This window comes from Xiphophorus couchianus, chromosome 22, assembly GCF_001444195.1.
Source record: "Xiphophorus couchianus chromosome 22, X_couchianus-1.0, whole genome shotgun sequence".
NCBI classification, from domain to species: Eukaryota; Metazoa; Chordata; class Actinopteri; order Cyprinodontiformes; family Poeciliidae; genus Xiphophorus; species Xiphophorus couchianus.
The window spans coordinates 3,581,804-3,603,857 of NC_040249.1; the positions used below are offsets into that span (position 1 = coordinate 3,581,804).

The window sequence follows — 22,054 nt, forward strand, 5'->3', positions numbered from 1 at the left end:
TTAACTGGTTCCTGTCCAGACAGGAAGTGAAAAAGAGATTTCTCTGACGCTTCAGGGCTGATGGTGGCGCAGCAGAATTTAAAATGTCGGACTGGGAGGATGAGTACGACGAGTGCGGTGTCGCCATTGAGAAACCTGCCCCTAACCTATCTGCGACTAACAGCACATTATTGGGAAAAGATGGCCAAGGACATGGAAGCGTTTATTCCGGTATAAAAACTCAAACCTGGTTTAGAGAACCGAGCGAGGCGAGAGTTGAGTCCCGCCGAGATGCGTTCGAGTTCAGGCGCCGAAGAGGTGAAACAGACCGCGGCGAGGGGCCTGAAGACCGGCGGAGAGGGAGCGAAATGTCCGACGGATCCCAACCTCTTACTTTCAAAGTGGAAAATATGTCCATTGGAAGGATAATTGGTAAGCTTCACACCTGAAGTCGGTTTAAAACAGACGTTGCTATTTGGTCTGCTAGCTATGCTAAGTTAATTATTTACTTGCTACCGTTTTTAGCTCCTTCCCCGTTTAAATATTCGCTGTTCCTTAAGCGGCTAATTTCATTAGAACCGGGCAAAAACACTTTTTAAATGTTTTATTTGTATTTTTTGAAGTTTGGCTTGTTGGGGTTTAACATTGAACTGTGTTCACAGGTCGCGGCGGGGCTAAAATACGTGAACTTGAAGAGAGCAGCGGTGCTCGGATCAAGGCAAGTGCTAACAGGAAGCCGGTGGGACGCCATTTGCACACCGGAAGCGCTTTGGGGTTGAATTATAACTACTTATTGTACAAGTTACAAAAAATAGGTTCCCGTTTATTAATGACGTTTTTGTTTTAGTTTTAATTTTGGAGTAACTAGAACCTGTTTATCCATGGGTTAGAAAACCATTTGCTTTTGTATCAAACCCTCAGATGTTATTATCGATATATTATTGAAAACAATAACTTACAGATTATCAGTCTCAGTTGTTCAGCTAAACACAAATCAAAAATGGTTTAGTTGGAACAAAAGTGAGGCACCAATATTTTCCCCAACAGGAAGGAAATGAACGTATAAAAAAAAAAGTTCTATTTAAACAGCAGCTGCACACTTACAAGTTATTCTGTGTTCCTGAATCCTTTATTTAAAATGTAACTTTAAGACACAGTTGGGAGCATGTTTTAGGATATTTCCAGTGTAAAATGTAAATATTTTTTGTTTTGTTTTTAAAGATTACGAGGGGAGACTATGATGGAGACGTGGCCATCTCTGGTTCGTCCGCTGCTCAGGAAAAGGCTAGAGAACTGATTGAAGACCTGATTTTAGGCATCTCTTCTCAGTTTATTTACGGTACGTATTAGTCTTTGTTGGAAGTGGTGAATTTTACTTTTACTGGGGAAAACTAACTCATAAGGCTTCAAGCTGGAGCTTTAAACAATATTTCATACTAAACTATGGTAATTAAATAAAAATATAAAAACAAGTAAAAAAACAAAACTATCATCTACTAGAAATAAAGTGTTTCTCTCTTGTGAATTGACAGTGAATTACTTCAATTTTGCATGGGTGAACAAAAAAGCTTTATATATCTGAGCCCACAAGACCAGGAGTTAAAAGGCTTATTTTTCTACAATATAATATGTGTTAATCAGTGTGTTACTCTGTTTAATACACCTAATCTATTTCCCTTTGCCTTCATTCTTCTCGTTGAAAAAATTTGATTAATTGCATTGAGAGACCAATTAACCGGATCCATAATTTGTAGATTCGGAGGATGTGCAAAGAAAGACTCCAAAAAAGTACTACTTTCTGGTCAAACACTGAGTTTCCTTTTCCTGCTGCTGTTGGTCAGTACGCTTTCTTCAAGTTGTTGCTGCTGCGTTCTGTTTTTAGCTCCAGCTAGAGGTCTGTACAGTGATGTGGAAAGGTTCGAAGGAAGAGCGGGTACAGGGGGGATAAACAGGAACAACTCCGCCTGGTCGAAGGAGGCGCCGCAGGCTACAAGTGACGGCCCGGCCTCTTCAGCCATCGACTGGAACGACATCCGACAAAACAGGAAAAAATTCGAGGAGCTGAAGTGGAAAGGTGGGGCAGCTGATTCACGCTGAGTTCATTCAGTAATTCGTTTTATTGCTGAATTGCTTTGGCGTTATGTTCCTAAGTGTAAATAATGATTCCAGTGAAAACAAAATATATTTGTCGGAATTATTTTTCCGATAAATACTTTTTTTTTGTGTGTAGTTGTTTGTTCTTTTCATATCTGTGTCATCCACGAGTTTGATCTTGCTCCTGTTGATATTCTCAAACTTTTCTCAGAACTCCCACCACTGAAGAAGAACTTTTACACAGAAGCAGTGAGTGTGTCAATGCTCACACCTGACGAAGTCGCTGCGTGGAGGTAACTTTTTTTTTTTTTTTTACATCCTGCTGTACCTTTTATTATAGATAAAAATCCAATGTTACTCTCAAACACTGAAGCTTCCACTAGATTCTTGTTTTATTTTCAGACTTAAACTGTTATCGGTGACCAAAACTAATAATATTGTATTTAATGAGCAGCAATTTTAAGAAGTGTACAGCTGTAGTCTTACAACTACAGCAGGCAAAATACTTTTTCTTGTCTGCTGAAATGGACAGGCTGACACCCACGCAAGGCATTCAGTCATCTTTAATTGTCTACTTCCTAAACCGGAACCACACCTCATAAAAACATGAACTGCAGGAACTCCTCTTTCAGAGTTGGTATGAGAGCCGTAGGGCAGATGTTTGTGTCTATCCTCTTCTCTGCTGATTTCCCCTGACTTTTGCTAATACTGGTACTTCACAGAAAAAGTTGCCTGTGGGGAATTTTAAAAAAATTACAATCAAGAGTACCAAACAACAGAGGCTTAATATTTTTTGCACTATTAGTAAAGTTACTTGCCTTCTTGTCAGTTTTGAGTTTTCTGATCAAGTCCTAAACACTGGATAATAAAAGTATTTAACACCGAAAACAATTTGCCTGCTTCCTCTTTAAATACAATAAGCCAACTCTGACCAAGTTGTGATATAAAACTATTTTCCCCCTATTTTTACAGGAAGGAAAATAACAATATATTTGTAGATGACATAAAGGAGGAGGGAGAGAAACGACCCATTCCTAATCCCTGTCGCACGTTTCTGGAGGCGTTCCAACCTTATCCAGAGATTATGGAAAATATTGAGCGTGTTGGTTTTGTCAAGCCAACCCCAATCCAGGTATTATCCAAGCACTTACACAATTTCATGAAATAACATGTTTTCAAATATCTTTTTTTTTTTTTAACACAAATCCAATTTTTAGAACAAAATGAAATATTCTCATCAGCAGATGAAACAAACCTTACAGCTCTCAGACGATCTAACGTTGAAGCGTTTTTTTCTGTTTTGGAGCGTTAAGCAAAGCTTGGACTCGATGCAAATGGCCCTGTACTTTCATCAATAAACTGTCACTACATGTGTGGCCAGGTGCAGCAATGAGAATCCCCAGGAGCAATTTAGTTTTGAAAATACTCTATAGTGTCATTGTTGGGAATCCTTATCTATTTTAGGCCCATTTATAAAATTCATATCTGTAATCCCCCTCAGAAGAAATGAAAGTGCTTGAATGGCACTAAGAACAGAAAGAATTTCTTTTTTTTCTTGTATGTAGAAAGTACATCTGTTATTGTCGAAAAGTGAAACCAAATTCTTGTGTGTGAAGCACCACTAAATACTTTCCATTTCCTCTTGACGAAGCATGAGATATTCAGACTTCACAATATTTCTTCCTCTATTCTGACGTGCTGAAGTTGCTCTTTTTAAGTTTCTCTAAACATCAAAGGTGGATGTTTTTCCTCTTCTCTCCTTGTTTGCATAGTCTAACGATCTCTGTGACTTTACAATATGATCTGGTTTTTTACATTTTTTTATTTTTAAGAAGTAAATGTCTAAATATTTACTGCCACCCAGTAAATATTTCTTAAACCCTCACTCATAAAGGTATCCATGCATCTGTAAAAAGCCATAAATTGATGCATTTAGACAGCTTAGCTTTTTTGCATCTATTATACATAAATGCAAATGTATCATTAGTTGAATGGACAATGTTTGTTTTTGCCTCTGGCTCACTTCTGTTGCCAGCCCACGAAAGTTAGCAGGATCTGCCACTCATCCCCTGAATTTATAGTTCTTTCTGTAAAGCTTAATTCAAGTTGACATTAAAAATGTCTTAAGTTTTAAATTTGGCCTGCAGATAGCCTGATTATGTTCATGTTTTGTCAAATTTTTATATGAATGTAGGGGCAAGTTAAGCTGCATTGTCATCTTGTTAAGTTCTCCTTTTATTTCACAATAACAGGAGTGGGGAGATTTAATGGGATTAAAGTGGATGTTTAGATAACTATATTGTGCTGGTACAGCAACTAGAAGCTGCTGTACCAGTGTTGGGCTAACCGTAAAGCACTAATCATTAACATTATTTCCACTTAACGCTGAAGCACTAAGTTTGTTATTGCACATCTTATCTGCACAGGTAAGCTTGAGCAAGTGATTCTTCTGAGCAGACCTTTCACTCATTGTTTCAGTCTTATAAAGCCTAACTCTGTTGCTGATTTTACCACCACATCAGAAGTACCAACAAAAAGTCTCAAATCATTTTATATGTGTAATTTTTTTTCATTTAATTAGCCTCCCTGGTTGTTGGTTCATGCAAGTGTTTTTCTTTTGGAAAAAAAATAAGTAAAAGAGAATAGAGCATGTGGAGAGGAAACGGAACTCTCTTCACCCACTTGAAAATAAAAGCATGACTATAAATGTTTACCTACTTGAAGAACTCTCAACTTCCTGCGTGCCTGTGTCATAAAATATTCTTTCTATAATTAGTGAAACCATGAGTCAATCGGAGAAATGCGCTTTTGTCTTTTAGATATTTATTTAGAAAATCAAAGTAATAGCAAAATCATTTATTCTCAGAGATCAGGCTGGAGAGAGAAGTAGAGAAGGAAGAAAATGAAGAAGTAGTGAAACTTGACAGAATTCTTTTTAATATCTTCAGTCACGTAAACGGCACCTCCCTCCCAGCTCCCTCATCTCAGGGAGTCATTTTCTCAGGCTTCTTACAAAGAAACACCTGAACCAAAACCCGGTTCAAAGGAGTTCCGCTAAAGTTTCAGCAGCTTCCGTTTTTCCCAGTAATTAAGCCAAAGTTTCTATTTTCTCAACCGAACATGACCAAACTCTGGTCCTTTCATTAAGTTCAAATGAGGACTATTAGGATTTATACGCCGTTTAAGAACCGACTGTACGCCTGTGTGCATTTTGAAATTACTTAATTTGATAAAAGTGCAGCTTGTATAAGTACGGTTGATGGCCTGCTGCATGATCTGTTGACCAGTCTCAGGCTTGGCCGGTGCTGCTCATCGGGGAGGACCTGATAGCGATTGCTCAGACAGGAACAGGGAAAACTCTGGCCTACCTGCTGCCAGGCTTCATTCATATGGACGGACAACCTGTGTGAGTTCAGAACTTTTTGCTTTTATGAAAATGATCATGTGGATTTTTTTGTGCTTTTATTAAAACCCTTCTGTTTTCGTTTCAACAATAGACTCAGAGCTGAAAGGGGGGGCCCGGGCATGTTGGTGCTGACCCCTACCAGAGAACTTGCTCTACAGATTGAAGCAGAGTGCAGCAAGTACAGCTTCAAAGGATACAAAAGGTAATCTGTGATAAAGGATCAGTTACTTGTGATTTGATAGAATCACCATGTCCTCCTTTTCCTCGTCTCTTAGCATCTGTGTCTATGGAGGGGGAGACAGAAGAGGACAGATCAACCTGGTGAAGAGCGGCGTGGACATCGTGATCGCTACACCTGGCCGACTCAATGACTTGCAGATGAACAATCTCATCAATCTACGCTCCATCACCTACTTGGTCAGTTTTAATTGCTTTTTTTCCCAACATTTGCAGTACAGAATGCAGCGGCCTCTTTCTTTTTGATTTATTTTTTTTTAAAAAGGAACCTGAAAATGTTTAAATCTTAACTGTCATCTACTTTTACATGCCGTCTGGAAAAGTTTTGATACTGAAGTGATTGTTGGGGTGGGGGGAAGGTGCTGGACGAGGCTGACCGCATGCTTGATATGGGCTTCGAACCGCAGATTCTGAAGATTCTGCTGGACATCCGTCCAGACCGGCAGACTGTCATGACCAGGTATACCTCAGTTTTTAATCATAGTAGGGAGATTAGTACTTAATTCAGTGATAAGAAGTTATCATTGGAGTTGGCCAAAATAGCTTTCCTGGAGTAATCTGTGTTTATGAACATAAAAATGTTTCATCATGGCTGAAAAGAAGTTGGATTTTGAGAAGCATCAGATATCATTTAGTCAGAAATTTAAGGATGTTTCTAACAAAAGAAAGTAATGTAAAGAATCCTCTCACTGCTTATTCTTAGCTAACTGTAAATATTCTTCCTGGTGTTTTAGTTTCCTTCCCAAGAATATGTCAAATGTATGATGTAAAAAACTGAACTGCTATTGTTGGCTTCATATTTCAGTGCCACCTGGCCCACAGGTGTAAGGAGATTGGCTAAATCCTATTTAAAGAATCCCATGATGGTTTATGTGGGAACTCTGGACTTGGCTGTAAGAGGAAGTGAAAGCATTCTGTTTGTACTTCACTTTTATTTCTTCTTTTGTTTCCCCATGCTTCATGCTTTGTGTTTCTCCATCTGTGCATCAGGCAGTTAACACAGTGCAGCAGACCCTAGAAATTGTTAAGGAGGAGGAGAAAAAGATGTTTGTTTTTGACTTCATCAGGAACATGCAACCCCAGGATAAAGTCTTAATCTTTGTGGGAAAGAAGATTACGTGAGTGAGGAGATGGCCGTTGCTTTTAAAGATGAGCCATATCTACTGTTAGAACCTGCACCTACTGTGTGCCCTCTGTGTTTGTGTTTCTGTGAAACCAGTGCAGATGACCTGTCGAGTGACATGTCTCTGCAAGGTATTGCTGTGCAGTGTCTCCATGGAGACCGTGAACAAAGCTCCCGGGAAGAGGCTCTCCAGGATTTTAAGGACAGTATGTCAGAAAAACGTCATTTACTAATTTTCAACACTTAAAAGTCCTGAATTTGTTTGATTAAAATGCCTTAAATTAATTTTAAACAATGTCCGTTGGCCTTAAATATGTTAATTACTGGTCTTAAACTAGTCTTAAAAAAAACAACTTTTTTTTAACGGGACTTTTCTGTCAGGTAAAAGTTTGAGTCGCACATGGGCACCTTCATTGCATTCTGTGATTCAATTATTACAATCACAAAAATCAGTAGTTATCTGCTAATTCTAGCCTTTCCTTTTTTGCTTTTTCATGGGCACAAAGCTGAGTTCACAGTGTTTGCTATGCTTAATTGTAATTCTGCAAGTTCTCTCAAACATCTCCTATATTTATAGGCTTTTTTTCTGACGTAAATTTCATTCAAGGTGGTACTTAATAGGTCTGAAATCAGACGTATTTTAAATAGATTTGATATTGATAAATACGCTGTTAAATAAGACGTCCCCCCCAACCCCCCCACCCAAACCAGTTATTTCTGAAAGCAATTTGTTGCACTGGATTTTATTTAGTGCCAGTGTTTCCCAAACCTGTCCTGCATGTTGTAGATGCTTCCCTGCTTTAATGCACCTGATTCAGCTCATTGCAGTTCAGCAATTGCCTGTTAATCTGCCATCAATTGAAATCAGCTTGGCTGAAGCAAGGAAACGTCTTAAACGTGTAGGGGAGTGTGCCTTGAAGACCAGGGCAACACTGATTTTGGGAGGTCAAAGTAATGGGGCATAATACAAATAAATGCCACAATATTTAGGTTTTTACTTGGAAAAGGCATGTACCATTTCCTTCCACTTCCCAATTAAAGAATTGCAAGTCTACCACATCAATTAACAGAAAAAACATTGAATTTTGCTAGACTTTGCTTTATTTATTTACCCAGAATGCCCTCTGTTATAGCCCGCTTCCTGCTTTTGGAGTGGTTTCCACTCCAATCCGCTTGGAATTTACATAAAAATTCAAACTTCAGCAGAATTAGCTTTTTTTGTTCCCTGTCAGAGTTTGATTGCACATTCAGACCTCCCCAAACAAACCGGACTTTCTAGGCAAACAAACCAGAGTTCAATTAAAGCGGACTTAAACAGGGCTGGTGTTAATACACACTTAGTGTATGTGTTCACTTTTCTAGGTCGGGTTCGCATACTGGTCGCCACAGATCTGGCATCCAGAGGGTTGGATGTCCATGACATCACGCATGTTTTTAACTATGACTTCCCAAGAAACATCGAAGAGTACGTCCATCGTGTGGGTCGAACAGGCCGAGCAGGGTAAGAGATTGACGGTATTAACCATCTGCATGTGTAACCTTTGGCTTACTCTGGGTTAGTTGTGACGCGGATGCATTTTTATTCCAGACGATCCGGTGCAGCCATTACTCTGTTAACTAGAGATAACTGGAGGATGGCCTCAGAGCTGATTTCTATCCTGGAGAGAGCAGGACAAGTAAATACTTGCAAATTGTTTATCAGAAGGTTTAAATGGAAAATATCAATACTGAAAAGTGTTGCACTAAACATTGACCAATAAATGTATGTATTTCGGTCAAAAAATTAAGGTTATTCAATGATATTGATATAACTGACTTGTAATTATATGAAATCTAAATTGCATTATGCAACATTTAAGAGAGGGCATTCATATTGCTGACATTTGGTGTAGTACCTGAATGTGTAAATGTTGGGCAGTAACCCATATTACATAAGAAGGTTTTTTCAGGACGTCCCAGAAGACTTGGTGCTGATGGCAGAGAGATACGAGAAGCACAAGATGGAGAGAGAGATGTATTCTCCAAAAGGACATGGATGGGGTGGAAGAGGAGGCGGTGGACGGAGAGACGGCAAAGACAGAAGCCAAAACCGGCGATTCTAATCTCTGGAGATGTAAGTTTGCACACTCTCTAAAGCTCAGACCCAGTTGTCAAGAGCTACCATCCTGCAACTTTCAGCTGCTTCCCTGCTCCAAGACGCATGAATCAAATGAATGGCTCGTTCCCAGGCCTGTTCAGAGCTGATCCTGGTCTGTTGGAGTAAAGATTCATCTGAAAGTTGCAAGACGGTATCTCTCGAGGACTGCACATGAACACCCCTGCTCTAAAACAAGCATGTGAATAGGATTGTGTAGTTTTATGATATTTATCGATATTTTTTTCCTCAAAAAGTATCGCTTTTTCATCCGTGAGTATCGATACAAAGAACGATAGGCTACTTAAAACCGTACTTTGAGTTTTATGTCAGATCCATATGAATGAAATGACAGCTATCACACATTATGTTTTTTACCCAGTTGCACATGTACATTAAAAAATGACATGTAATGAAACAACCAGTTAAATTAATTAAATAATGAAATGAAATAGATAAATTACCTTTTCTTTTTTACTTTATTTTTATTTATTTTTAATAACACATGTTCATAGTTACATTCTTTTGTCTCTTACTGACATTTATCATCTGCATTATAACTTGGCAACAGGAGATGAGACAGTAGGTGTTCTTAACAAATGTAATAATGATTACAAAACAACAGAACGGAATCAACAGACAGATAACAGCAAAATAAAATAAATACAAAACATATGATTAAATCCCCCCTGAGTTAAAGTGGTTCACACCATGGTATTTTACACCGACCCAAGAGAACACACAAGTGCAATCCTGTAATTGTGTCACTGAAATAATAACGGTATGACAGAGCTCCACCTTATATTAACAACTGTTTTTTGAAGCCTTAAGGAATATGTGATTTCTTCCATCAAATGAATGTCCCAAACAAATTACCTTTTCTGCATAGCCAAATACACAAAGCCACACAATTAACATTTAAACAAAGCAAATGTATAACAAAAACATTTATTACACCAGCAGTTCAATTAACTCAATCCAACTGTCTATGGAACAGTCACAAAATGTCACCAAAATCACTCTGTCCCTCTAAAATCTTTCAGAAAATCATGTATCAAATTATATAATTAGCCAAGTATCGTGATGTATATCGTATCGCAAGCAGAAAATCCCGTATTGTATCGTTAGATTAGTGTATTGCTACAGCCCTACATGTGAATATCGCAGTAAGGCTGGAGCTGCACCAAAATGAAAACAATTTTTGGGAAGTGTTTGTAATTTAAAGCTAACCTTCACACAAAAGTGCGTGCAAACATCATCACATCCTCTCTAGCACTTAATGCTCTGTTGAGAGTCTTAGCAACCACTAGGCTCTTTTAATACTTTTATCAGGAAAGCAAACTAACTTTATGTGGAAGAATTTTATAGCGCAAGAGGAAAATACACCGTCATGCAGCACTAAATGATTAAGATTGGTGAATGTCAATAAAAATGTGACTTAAACTACTAGTAAAAACAGAAAATAATGAAATTGTATTTTTGTGTTACTTTGGAAATGTGACATTTTTTTTTTCTTTCTCAGCAGGTTGGAATACAGTCGCTGTAATTTCTTTTGATTGTACATAAGTTTTTATTTTTTTGCTTAAAATTAATTTTTAAGAAAAACATGTTTTGTTTTCCAGGTAGACATCATTATTGTTTTTCATGGAAGTTTAAAGGTTAACAGAATGCACTGTTCTTAGTCCAGTGTTTGTTTTTTCTGTGTCATCAGCCTTGTTTATATAGACTGAATATGTGTGTGGGGGGTTTTGGGGGGAAACGTGTTAAATAAATTCTGTTTTTGAAGAGACATCCGGTCCAGTGTGCAACTTTATTAAGTTTTTGTTCAAGAAAAGAAAACCTCAATTTAAGGTTGAGGTTTTCTGTAATTGTAAAAGAAATAAAAGAAATTTCATTTCTATTGCTTCCTGTCTTCCCACTGTATCAATAATCCTTCAAAACCATTACTATTCTCCCAACCCTGCCAGTGATCTTTTCTTCACTGAAAACCACGGCAAGAAGGCCCTGGTGCAATGAATGTATAGATATAAATGCCTTCCAACACTCTTATGTAACGTAAATGCTGTGATGTTGAAGAGTGACGTCTAGACACAGTCCTCCTGAGAGACCAGCATGGTCATGCTGACTAAATTTGAAAAGACTGAAGAAGCAAAGCAAATTAACTCTAAACTCAAAAGTAAGATTTTAGTTAACTCTTAACCACAGCATGAAGGCTCTTGTGCAGTGGATAAAGTCACTAATTATGTAATTGCCTTCCAACACTTTTATGCAAGTCAAGCACTAAATGCTGTGATCATAAAGTCGCTGAATGTTATGCCATAAAATTCAGTGATTCAGTGGCTGTGATAATTGTCTTGTATGAGTATTTCCTCACTTCCTTATAAATTACCATAAGACCAAGAAAGCTGTAAGTTTCTGTTTTGCTAATTTATTTAACCTGTTAGGCAGGTACATTTTATTCCAGTACATGCTTATTTAACATTTATGCAACTGATGCCATATAAAGCAGAGTTAGCTTTGTGGATTGGACATCTTTAACTTTAGATTATAATTTCTGTAAGGTCTTATGAGAACTGCTGTGTGCTAGTCGCCTTCTGTCAGGATTCAAACCGACATCTCTTACAAATGACAGATTTATTCCCCTTCCCCTGCAGGTTGGATTACATATGGACACCCAGTAATGCCCACAATCACAACATGAGCCACATGTCAAAGAAACCACTTCAGTTCAGTTCTTTTTTTTAACTTTATTTTAATCAAAATTTTATAATCTTGCAAAGCAAAAAACATAGACATTAAACGGCATAAAGAACTGATGGGTGACTAAGGGAAGGAGAAAGTGATGCATTGCAAAAAAAAAAAGTAAACTGAGTTTTATGTCAGATTCATATGAATGAAATGACAGCTATCACACATTATGTTTTTTACCCAGTTGCACATGTACATTAAAAAATGACATGTAATGAAACAACATTACATGTTAATGTTGAATAACAATGAACAAAACTTATGGAGATTGGGCCAAAGTTCAGTTTCACATTTGAAGAAAATTGTATTCCCAGAACACTTCAATCAAATGACACAGTTTATAATTCAAAATATGAGATTGTTGTATGCCACCCAAATAAAATCTTGCAGTTCGGCGTCAGTATTACAATCACAAAGCATGCAAATTTTTACATCGTAAAAATGTTTATTTGGGTTCATTTTTTGAAAACTAATCAATGCCAATCATTGCATTGCTGAAATATCAGTCACAAAATGACTATTTTCCCCCTCTAGTTTTATAATTAGTGTAACTGGTATTTTGTTAACATTAAACAAATAAGCCCAATGGATTATATAAGAAGATTTAAAAGAGAACAAACATGACTTTTCTCATACAAAAAATAGAGACTTTGCAACACCCAATTTCACCTTATATGAACAAGGTATGACTGAGACGATGCCACCAAGGACCTGAGTGTGATTGTGTTGATAGGACAACTAACGCTTGTACAACAGATTTTGTTGGGGCCATTGCAGTAGGTTAGTCAGCTGATTATAAATATATTTCATTCAAATGCTAATAAACCCCCAAACCTTTGTAATATTAAAAGTATATCTATATAACGTAAAAATAACTACTGTAATTGTAAATGTAGTAAGTATAGTGTTTCTTAAAAGGAAGACAATGTTGAATTAGTGGAAACAATAGATTCAACTTTATTTCTTTAAATATTTAATATATATATATTTTTTAAATAATTTATAGTTTGTTTGTTTTACAGGGGGAAAAACCCCTGTAAAATCTTTCTCACGTCAGTGAAATTAATTTGACATGAACGTTGAGCTTGGGATCAGAATTCCCCAATCTAACGCTTGATATGGATTTTAAAGATCTCTCTCAAAGATGGGGAAGCCGTTTTCTCGTTGCTCCTTGACACAGTCTGCCAAATGCTTGCAGAGGGATTTCCCCGGACCAGAGAGAAGGTTCTGACTGGGGATGAAGAAGTTGTTGAGTTCGCCGCGTCTCAGGTGGCTTTCGAAGTCCTGTAGGAGCAGGCCGAAGCACCGATTGAGATCTGACGCTGCCCAGTCGCTGTCTCTGGTTCTGGAGCAGCAGGCGTGGAGGAGCGTCGTCTTGGCATGGTAGGAGCAGAACTTGGCGAATGAAGAGTTGCTTTCCTTCAGCAGATGCAGGAGATGCTTGAGGAGCTTCAGACAGTCTTTTCTGGATAAAAAAAAAAGACTTGAATAAATACACTTGAGAATTGATAAAGAACTGAAAAACGTTTTGAGGTTATGAATCCCACGTGATAAAATTGTTTTATCAGAGTGTCTGGCCTTTCCATCGAAAAAAATGTTTGCCGAGGTTGTGTTTATTTCTGTAATTATGTTCATGATGCCATTAAAAAAAACTATTTAGTGTTTGCAAAAAAAAAAAATGTGTAAGCAGTCTTGCCTGCAGCAGCTTGCTCCCTCTCTTTCGCAGCATGTCTTCTCCGATCCATGTTTCTTTATGATATCCTTCTCGATGTGAGAAAATGAAACCCGCCAGACATCTGTGATGGAAAGACAAAATCATCCATTAGCTGCAGTGCAAGCCTTGTCTAGTAAGATAACATGTAAATTCTTTAGCTGAATCTATCTCCGACTGATCTTAGCATTGACCTTTTTTTGTAAATAATCTTGTATTAGACATTCCTAAACCTCTTTTCAGTCTGCGAACAGTTGGATAATTCGGTTCTGTAAAGTTGCACTCACCTTTGTTAAGAACGCCATCGTTTTTCACGTTGCCTCTACCTTCGTATTTTGGCACGAGGTAGTAAGGTTTCCGTTTGTACTCCTGTTTCACTTTAGTCCCAAGCCACTGGTCAATTTTCAGACCATTGCTGGTAAAAGGTGGCCAGCTCAATTTCACTTTGAGACAGAGAACAACATCGAGGGAAATGATGACTGAGCCCACTTTGTGGGTCAAGGTCACTGCAGGGCAGCCTCCTTTTTTTTTCTCAATCGTCCATGCTAAAGCAAGAAAGAGAGTTTTCATTACAAATGTATGACTGGTTTATATTCACCTCGCCCCCCAAAGTACATGGAAATGTAATATTTTCATGAAATATTTGCCTTCTTATCACATGCCAAATCAAACAATTTCTGTAAGATATTTGTTTGATTAAGTTAATTAGACATAAAAAGCAAACACAGAACAAAGCAACCAGTTGGGCACTAACCTGGAAATCCCTTGGCAAATTTCTTCACTTCTTTTCTGAACTCTTGAAGCATTTCACTTGCAGATAAAATGTCATTCGGCTGGAATTTCATTAAAGGGCTATTGCCACGTTTTAATGCCACGCTATAGAAGGCTCCATTTTCCCCAAATGGTTCGATCTGAACTCGTTCAACCGGCATTGGAAGCATAACGTCAAACTCGTCAGGATCCGAGATCTGTGTGAACAAGAAGGACATTCAGCATAAATAACTTAGCATTTAATAAAAAAAAAATTTGTGTTGTGAAACACGTTCACTAAATTTGAGAAAATGTTAACAGTAGTACCTTACCTTAAGGTTTTCATAATAACTTCCCGTGCGCAGCGGTTCGTCTACTTCTTGAAAATATACGGTTTCCTTTTTTAAATACGTAATTAGGTTTTCTATAAAATCATTCACAACTTTACTTGTATCCGATTTGTCCTTTACCCTAATCTTCAGTTTTCTTAAAGTAGACTGTAGGACAGAGTCCACTGAAACTGATCTCGTCTTCAGCATACGTGGCTTTATTTTGTCAGCATCTACTGTATCGTAGGACTTTTCAGCAGCCGTTTCTTTTTTCCTCCCTGAAGGTCTCTCTATCTTTTTCTCCTCAGGTTGTGCACCTTCCATCTTTCCTGCAGCCTTGATACAGTGTGTTAGGGTCTCTGCCTTACCACCAGCTTTAGATTTAGTGGCCTTGAGAGAAGCCTTTGCTGTCTCTGACCTCATTGTTGTAGCTTGTGATCCCAGGTCTCTATGCAACGGAGGTGTTTTCACTGACTTGGACCTGCTGGAATAGGTTTTGGTTTTAGTCTTCTCCGGAGGCATTTGTTGTTCTCTGCTATGCTCCCTCGTCAAATGTTTGCCCTTTTCTTTAGTAGTTTCCTTCACAGACGGCTTCTCTTCGGCATGGTTTGGCTTCAGAGGATCCTCTTTCTTTTTCCTCCTGCTGGTTTCCCGCCTCTCCTTTCTAGAGTCTGAGCATTGTGCCGAGTCAGGACTCTTTGCCTGACGAGATCTCTCTCTGCAACTCATAACGAGGAAATGAAAGCAATGAAACTGCGCTGCTGAAGATATACTAATGCCATGCTTCCTGTCACACGCCCCTACCATATTTGGTTGAATGCTCCCGAGCTCTTCCAGGTGCAGTAGTATGGAGTCATTTACTTACTCATAGACTAGATATCTTTTCATCGAGTGGATTTATGTGCATTTTCTCCATCATTATATATATAAAAAAGATGTTTTTATTCCTGTGACAACAGCTACATCTTGTGGCTATAAGCTTGAATTAAAGGACTTTTCTGACTTTCCAAATCCATAGGTTCAGATACAAACATAGTACTACCAGACAACAAAGTACTTTGGTTGAGAGATGTTTAATGTTGCAAAGAGGCTCATGCCATCTCACAATAAGGTGCAGTAGCTTATGCCAATTCAGTATTCCTCGGTGAAAGTGCAAAATTAGCAAAAAGCCAATCAAAGTGCTTCAGGAGTCAAAAAGAGAGGCTGTTTTGAGTCCCTTCAAGGACAGGCTTAAACTTTCTCTAAGTGGTATTTAAAGCTTAAATACAACAGATGTTCCACTAACACACTAAAATGGTTCTAGCTAACATGTTTAACTCTTGCTATTGGTTCACATTGAGCAGCAAGTAGGTGCGAACACTTAAAGCAGAACATGTAAGGAGACCCAGGACCATAACTCCAGACAGCTAAGATTTACAGTGTAAGTCTATTTGTTCAGTATCACAGAAAAGTATTACCATAAACCAAATTAACAGCTCACATTTAGTACCATGTTGGGGTTTTTTTTGTTTAACTTCTTGTTACCACATGTTACACAATGGGAGTCTGGCCACTGAGATGGATTCCGGAGTATGGCAACATGGATTGAAGATCTAACATCTTTCTTTCCTTCGAATGCTTTTGCGATGCATTGTGATGATTAACCAGTCTTTGATTATTAAGTTGAAGTGGCCAATCACAAGATGGAGTTGGATGAGGGCTGTCCTGCCTTGGGAGACCTTGTGGTCGGCAGAGCAGCACAACATTCATTTGTTCCTCTGGGCCTTCTGAGCAGACTTGGTGATTTTACCAGTGGTAGACAATTTCTTCTCCACACCTTTTATCACTCCCACTGCCACGGTCTGACGCATGTCACGCACCGCAAAACGACCTGTGATGGAAATTCAAGAAAGAAAGAAAAAAAAAACGATGCAGAGCACAACTTAACAGTGCTGTATTAGATACTTTTGAGGAGCCAAACGAGACTTTTGAGAGCTTTTCAAGTCATTCAAGCCCTTCCCAGTTGAACTTACCCAATGGAGGATACTCGGAGAAGCTCTCAACACACATAGGCTTGCCAGGAATCATATCAACGATGGCGGCATCTCCAGATTTGAGAGACTTGGGATTGTCTTCCAGCTTCTTGCCAGAGCGCCGGTCAATTTTTTCCTTGAGCTCTGCAAACTTGCAGGCGATATGAGCAGTGTGGCAGTCCAGCACAGGAGCATAACCAGCACTGATCTGCCCAGGATGGTTGAGGATAATCACCTACAAAGCAAAGTGGATGGCCTGTAAATAGGAAGCTTGCTTCCTGCTAGATTATGATTATTATTATTATTTTTTTTTTTTGCTGATTTAACAGTAGTTACATGGTGTTTTACTAATTTCCTTTGCGGTTTTATAGACTAAAGAAAGAACATCACACTGCCTATTACTGTGACTTAGTAATGGAAATATTTTCTTCAACCATATTTCTAAAATAACTTGATGATATAAATACTTCAGAAGAGATGGTCTTATGTTTCTACACAGGTATTCATTTCTATAAAAGATCATTTGCAGCGTTTACCTGAGCAGTGAAGTTGGCAGCTTCCTGTGGAGGGTCGTTCTTGCTATCCCCAGCCACGTTGCCACGGCGAATGTCCTTCACTGACACATTCTTGACGTTGAAGCCCACGTTGTCGCCTGGGAGGGCCTCCGTCAGTGCCTCATGGTGCATCTCCACAGACTTCACCTCGGTGGTCACATTAACAGGTGCAAACGTCACAACCATGCCGGGTTTCAGTATTCCTGTTTCCACCCGACCCACAGGCACAGTTCCAATACCTGAGGAAAAGGAGGTCACACAATATGAGCATTGGTAGAAGACATTAAACGGTTCAGTTTTGGACTTTAAAAAAAACACGCTGTCCTACAAGGAAACTGAATGCAGTGTTAAAAAAAAAAAAGCAATTCCATCTCATGTGCTCTATGTTCGTAAATGTGCTACATGCCTCCGATTTTGTAGACATCCTGCAAGGGAAGACGTAGAGGTTTGTCTGTTGGGCGGGTTGGGGGCTGAATAGCATCCAGAGCCTCCAATAGTGTGGTCCCTGATGCACTGCCATCCTTCCTGTTAATCTTCCACCCCTTAAACCATGTCATCTAGAAGATAAAAATGAAACAAATCTGAAAATTAACAGTTAAAAAAAACCATTCACAAAACATCCTGTAGTATATTTTTATAAATTACCCCATAGAAAACTACATAAGCCAATGGAAATGTGAATTTATAGACGGTATAACATGCTAGTAATCAGTTGAGTACGCCTAACTTTTGCTGTGACAAGTTCTGTACGCCTGACGATAGTTTCTTCCCTGCTACTGCGGTGCTGTTGACCGTCATCGCTGGTTTGAGTTAAGTCAGACGCTTACGTTTGGGCTTGGCTCCAGCATGTTGTCTCCATTCCAACCAGAGATGGGCACGAAGGCGACAGTGTCTGGGTTGTAGCCAATCTTCTTGATGTAGGTGCTCACTTCCTTCACAATCTCCTCGTAGCGCTTCTGGCTGTAGTTTGGCTCGGTCGAGTCCATTTTGTTGATGCCCACAATCAGCTGCTTCACTCCGAGCGTGTACGCCAGGAGAGCGTGCTCCCGAGTTTGTCCGTTCTTGGAGATGCCGGCCTCGAACTCTCCTACGCCTGCCGCTACAATGAGCACGGCACAGTCAGCCTAAAGATGTACAAAAAAAAGATGGCTATTATAAAACGATTCCAAATGATCTTGAACATACACTCTAAGATGGCTTTTGAATGCTACTTTAGGAACAATTATAAAAACAGATCCACTAATTCATTCAGAGTTGGCGTAATTACTCATTTTGCAGACCTGAGAGGTACCAGTGATCATGTTCTTGATGAAGTCCCTGTGGCCTGGAGCATCTATGATGGTAACATAGTACTTGCTGGTCTCAAACTTCCAAAGCGAGATGTCTATTGTAATGCCACGCTCCCTCTCTGCCTTTAACTTGTCAAGCACCCAGGCGTACTTGAATGAGCCCTTCCCCATCTGGAAGGGAAAAAAAAAAAATGTAATCAAGATTCTTTATTTTTTATTAAAAATGACTATCTTAGGCGAGACTATTTCTAAGCCATCCACTTGCATCAAAGGGTTATTCTTTACTCGTACCCATTTACTTTACCTCAGCAGCTTCTTTCTCGAACTTCTCAATCGTTCTCTTGTCGATGCCACCACACTTGTAGATGAGGTGTCCTGTAGTGGTGGACTTGCCAGAGTCCACATGGCCGATCACGACTATGTTGATGTGGAGCTTCTCCTTTCCCATGATGTCAACAGTCGGGCGGAAGTCACTAGTCCGCTAAAGCTGTGGTTGAGTTATCGAGAACAGGAAATGGATGAACCAGACATTAGGAATGCACATTTGATATGTTCAAGTTAAAAAGTTAGTGTTTATTAGACACTCGTACTCATTATATTGTAATATGCAATTTAAGCGTTGGCTGGCTAATGAAAGAGTTTTTGATGCAGAAATGTTGTTGTGACCTGCACAGACATAGAGGAGACTCTTTCCCAGTAGACACTCACTGACACCCTCCAAGTATATTAATGGAAAAGTTACAAAGCCAGAGATGACTTGAGGAGCCTGGTACAAAGTCAACACGGTTGTCTTCAAGGCACCTCAAGCCAAAGGTGTCAATATCTGCTTTAATGAACATAGTATCGTGACTTTGTTTAACTGGCCAACAAACTTTCTGACCTAAACTTCACAGAGAACCTATAGAATATTGTAAAAGAAGATGAAAGACTCTTCAGATGAGCTGGAGGTCGCCGCTGAAGCAAGCCGGGAATCCTTAACACCTCAGTTCCTCTGTGCTGCATTTCAGTATTAAAAATCTTTTCATTCAGTCTTGTGTAAATCTCATTTTCTGTGAAGCCGCTTTTCGTTAGCTGTAAACCAGAATGATTAAGATTACATGTAATTAACCCTTGAAATATCACTGATAAATCTTTAGGCTTCGCTTTAAAATTGGCAAAGTAAATTAACCTTTGCGTGATATGGTGACTTATTGAGATGTATTTGATTGGCAAAGCAGTTGATCGTAGGTATTTTAAGGGAAGATCCCAGCTAAATGTGCTTATATTTTCAGAAAAAAAAAAAAAAAGATGCTCAAATGTTTAATATCTGATTTTTCAGAAATGATTCAAGATGCTGCTCCTCAGATGATTAAGGATCAGACCTCTAACCACTGAGACTGAACACAAGACGCCTCGCCCCTCCCACTCTCTGACCCTACATCCATCCAGACCCCTGCGCTCATCTTTACGCCTCAACTTGTCTTCAACACATCTGAGTGCATCAGCTGATATCGCACAGACTCGGTACTTGCTCCCTTCCAAGCCAGAATCCACCATTTTGTCAGATCCAACCCTCTGACAGTACAGCAGCCATTTCTCTGACACTGCAGAGCTCTGCATACAGGCTAATGCAGACCAGACTTTAATAACTGCACGACTGTTTGCGTTAGTCAAGTGAAACATTACAATTCCTCCTCGCTCGGGCAAAGTTTGGCATTTTAATTATCCATGCAGTTCGCCGTTGTCTGCATCCAATTTAAACGAGACGGGGCGGCTCGGGTGGTGACATGTGTCCTCACATGATCTTGTTTCCAGACAGGTTGAAGTGGATCAGTCCCAGGTTCAGCTGCCACTTGTGCGTTTTGGCTGATCTTTCAGAAATAACGTCACAGCCACTGCCGCAGTGCGCATCGGCAAACAAAAGCTGCTCAAACTGCGGGGAAATCCCTAAAAAAATAAAAATAAAAAAGCGCGGCCACTGCGGTAAAACTAACATCCGAGGGACTTGAGGGGAATTGCCAATCCTCCGCCATGTTCTGTCATCTGCTCGCTTGCGGACGACTGGGTGCGTATTAAATACCAGCAGCTTGTATTCTGCATCACATCTCGTGGGGGAAACAACCACACACACACACACACACACACACACCGGGATGATGCTTTAAAAAGAGAGAGCTTCATAGAGATGTTTACATAGAACTAAAACGAATCGTTCCTTCATGCGTGTTATTTTTTTATTTTTTTTGTTTTTTGTCTTGATGTGGTGCGTCGTACCTGAGAGCTGGCCCCGGTGTCACGTTGGCAGCAGGAGCGGAGAGGCTGCGGAGAGACAATGATCCGTTTATAGCTCTCAGGACAGGCGGGGGGTTGTTGCGTAACTGCGCACAACGAGCTCTGCTCAGCATCCCAACGAGGAAAACTGCTCGCAAACCGCTTTATAATAGAGCACAGCAACCTCAACAAGCCGTTATCAGCTTCATTACTGCCGCAACACCATCTTGAAAGCAGCGTCTGCCATTAAGTGGAGGAAAATGGGATTTTAGATTTTTTTTTTTTTTTTTTTTTTTTTTTTTTTGCGCGCCCGATCATTAAAATGCCTCAAATGCGCATTGTTTTAGTGTTTAAGAAGCTTGTCCGGGCGGAGAAAACGCGTTTAGCAAGCTGCAACAATATCCAGGAGGTAAACTGCTCTCCAGACGCGCTGTAGTTGGATTACCATGAACCCAGCCGTCCTCTAAGCCTTTCTGCTGCGCCTGTCCGCCAATTAACGAGCCACTGACGAGAAGTCTGGTTCCAGGCGTCAGTCGTAGTAAATCATTCATGATTACTCCAACTGTGAAGACTGGTGTGAAAAGGGGGGGAAAGCGGTAAATCCGATTTCACATAATTTGCTTAAAATATTTGTGGATTTGACCAAAATGTGATAAGTGTGAATAATTTGTTAAAGCATTTACACAATTTAAGTTTCACACATTCTAAACTTTTGAGGGTATGTATCATAACGGCATCAATGAAGATGGGGAGCAATACTCCTCCATCAGGAGCAATTTTGAAGTCCTACTACAGATGATTAGATTTAAACCTGGACTTTGACTGGACCCTTCCTAAGTGGATGTGCTTTGACTGAAATTAAACATTACATTGTAGGCTGTATTTTCAAGCTGAAAATGACATTCTGTTCTTCTTCAACTCTGACCAACCTCTCCATCATTGCTGAAACGATGGATTCCTACAGCATGATTCTACCACCCTCATGTGTTGCCAATTTTGTTCAAAATGCAGGTTTTCCATGTTGGACAAAAAGTTAATCTCACCCCTGCTCTTCTTCTACATATTTTCTGTTTCTCCACATAGCTTATGAAAAACAAAAAAACAGTTTTGCTTCCTTTTTAACACTTACCTTCTCCTTAAAGCTCTTGAAGAAAGACATGGTTTGTGGAGTTCATGACAGTTTCCTGCAGCTGCAGCATAAATGATGAGTTCCTTTGAGGTTGATGAGCGTAACCTGGCAGGTTTGGAGTTTTGCTAGTTTTACTTCAACTTTTGGGTGATGGATTAAGCAACACTCCCCAAATTTCCTAAAACTTGAGAATGCTTTACAAGCCCTAATTTACACTTCACCATCCCAATCATACCTGGTGTTTCTTGGTCTTCATGATGCATGTTCTCTTACAAACCTCTAAAGTCTTCACAGATTTTATGTGCTTAT

The 22,054-nt window shown here is 39.4% G+C and overlaps 3 protein-coding genes across 8 annotated transcripts; 1 reads left to right on the forward strand and 2 right to left on the reverse strand.

Annotated features, from left to right (window-relative positions):
• The first annotated feature begins 32 nt into the window (after nt 1-32).
• Nucleotides 33-10,807, forward strand: ddx43 (DEAD (Asp-Glu-Ala-Asp) box polypeptide 43). Of its 2 annotated transcripts, none has more exons than XM_028006020.1 (17): nt 33-411; nt 642-697; nt 1,201-1,318; nt 1,862-2,053; nt 2,285-2,366; nt 3,046-3,205; nt 5,361-5,479; nt 5,571-5,681; nt 5,755-5,896; nt 6,076-6,176; nt 6,522-6,609; nt 6,707-6,834; nt 6,936-7,045; nt 8,202-8,340; nt 8,428-8,515; nt 8,789-8,952; nt 10,496-10,807. In XM_028006020.1, exons 1-16 carry the CDS (start codon nt 84-86, stop codon nt 8,939-8,941), a joined length of 2,115 nt encoding a protein of 704 aa, XP_027861821.1. In that variant the 5' UTR covers nt 33-83; the 3' UTR covers nt 8,942-8,952; nt 10,496-10,807. The 2 variants fall into 2 exon arrangements, with proteins under 2 accessions (XP_027861821.1, XP_027861822.1); XM_028006021.1 differs by having other exon boundaries at nt 10,499-10,807.
• A 1,379-nt stretch (nt 10,808-12,186) lies between these two features.
• cgasa (cyclic GMP-AMP synthase a) lies at nt 12,187-15,423 on the reverse strand. The gene is made up of 5 exons (XM_028006597.1): nt 14,515-15,423; nt 14,187-14,400; nt 13,720-13,977; nt 13,418-13,517; nt 12,187-13,186 (listed from the first exon to the last, which is right to left on the reverse strand). The coding sequence occupies exons 1-5, from the start codon at nt 15,316-15,318 to the stop codon at nt 12,847-12,849; spliced, it is 1,716 nt and encodes a 571-aa protein (XP_027862398.1). The 5' UTR covers nt 15,319-15,423; the 3' UTR covers nt 12,187-12,846.
• A 145-nt stretch (nt 15,424-15,568) lies between these two features.
• eef1a1a (eukaryotic translation elongation factor 1 alpha 1a) lies at nt 15,569-21,086 on the reverse strand. 5 transcript variants are annotated; one of them, XM_028006599.1, is made up of 8 exons: nt 20,620-21,086; nt 18,671-18,853; nt 18,358-18,537; nt 17,905-18,201; nt 17,484-17,634; nt 17,060-17,316; nt 16,524-16,758; nt 15,569-16,381 (listed from the first exon to the last, which is right to left on the reverse strand). In XM_028006599.1, the coding sequence occupies exons 2-8, from the start codon at nt 18,812-18,814 to the stop codon at nt 16,257-16,259; spliced, it is 1,389 nt and encodes a 462-aa protein (XP_027862400.1). In that variant the 5' UTR covers nt 18,815-18,853; nt 20,620-21,086; the 3' UTR covers nt 15,569-16,256. The 5 variants fall into 5 exon arrangements, with proteins under 5 accessions (XP_027862400.1, XP_027862401.1, XP_027862402.1 ...); XM_028006600.1 differs by having other exon boundaries at nt 18,671-18,859; XM_028006601.1 differs by lacking the exon at nt 20,620-21,086 and adding an exon at nt 20,145-20,396.
• Between the last annotated feature and the right edge of the window lie 968 nt (nt 21,087-22,054).

Bases quoted from the DNA above. Each gene is read 5' to 3' on its own strand.
- eef1a1a (XM_028006599.1), bottom strand. From the start codon at position 18,814: ATGGGAAAGGAGAAGCTCCACATCAACATAGTCGTGATCGGCCATGTG. The intron at 18,538-18,670 runs GTAAAGTAAATG...TTTCCCTTCCAG, and splicing joins TCGAGAAAGAAGCTGCTGAG to ATGGGGAAGGGCTCATTCAA. The intron at 17,317-17,483 runs GCATGTAGCACA...CCTTTTCCTCAG, and splicing joins GGATGTCTACAAAATCGGAG to GTATTGGAACTGTGCCTGTG.
- cgasa (XM_028006597.1), bottom strand. From the start codon at position 15,318: ATGGTAGGGGCGTGTGACAGGAAGCATGGCATTAGTATATCTTCAGCA. The intron at 13,518-13,719 runs GTGAGTGCAACT...TTTCCATCACAG, and splicing joins CGATGGCGTTCTTAACAAAG to ATGTCTGGCGGGTTTCATTT. The intron at 13,187-13,417 runs GCAAGACTGCTT...TTTTTTATCCAG, and splicing joins GAGGGAGCAAGCTGCTGCAG to AAAAGACTGTCTGAAGCTCC.
- ddx43 (XM_028006020.1), top strand. From the start codon at position 84: ATGTCGGACTGGGAGGATGAGTACGACGAGTGCGGTGTCGCCATTGAG. The intron at 698-1,200 runs GCAAGTGCTAAC...TTGTTTTTAAAG, and splicing joins GCAGCGGTGCTCGGATCAAG to ATTACGAGGGGAGACTATGA. The intron at 2,054-2,284 runs GTGGGGCAGCTG...AACTTTTCTCAG, and splicing joins CGAGGAGCTGAAGTGGAAAG to AACTCCCACCACTGAAGAAG.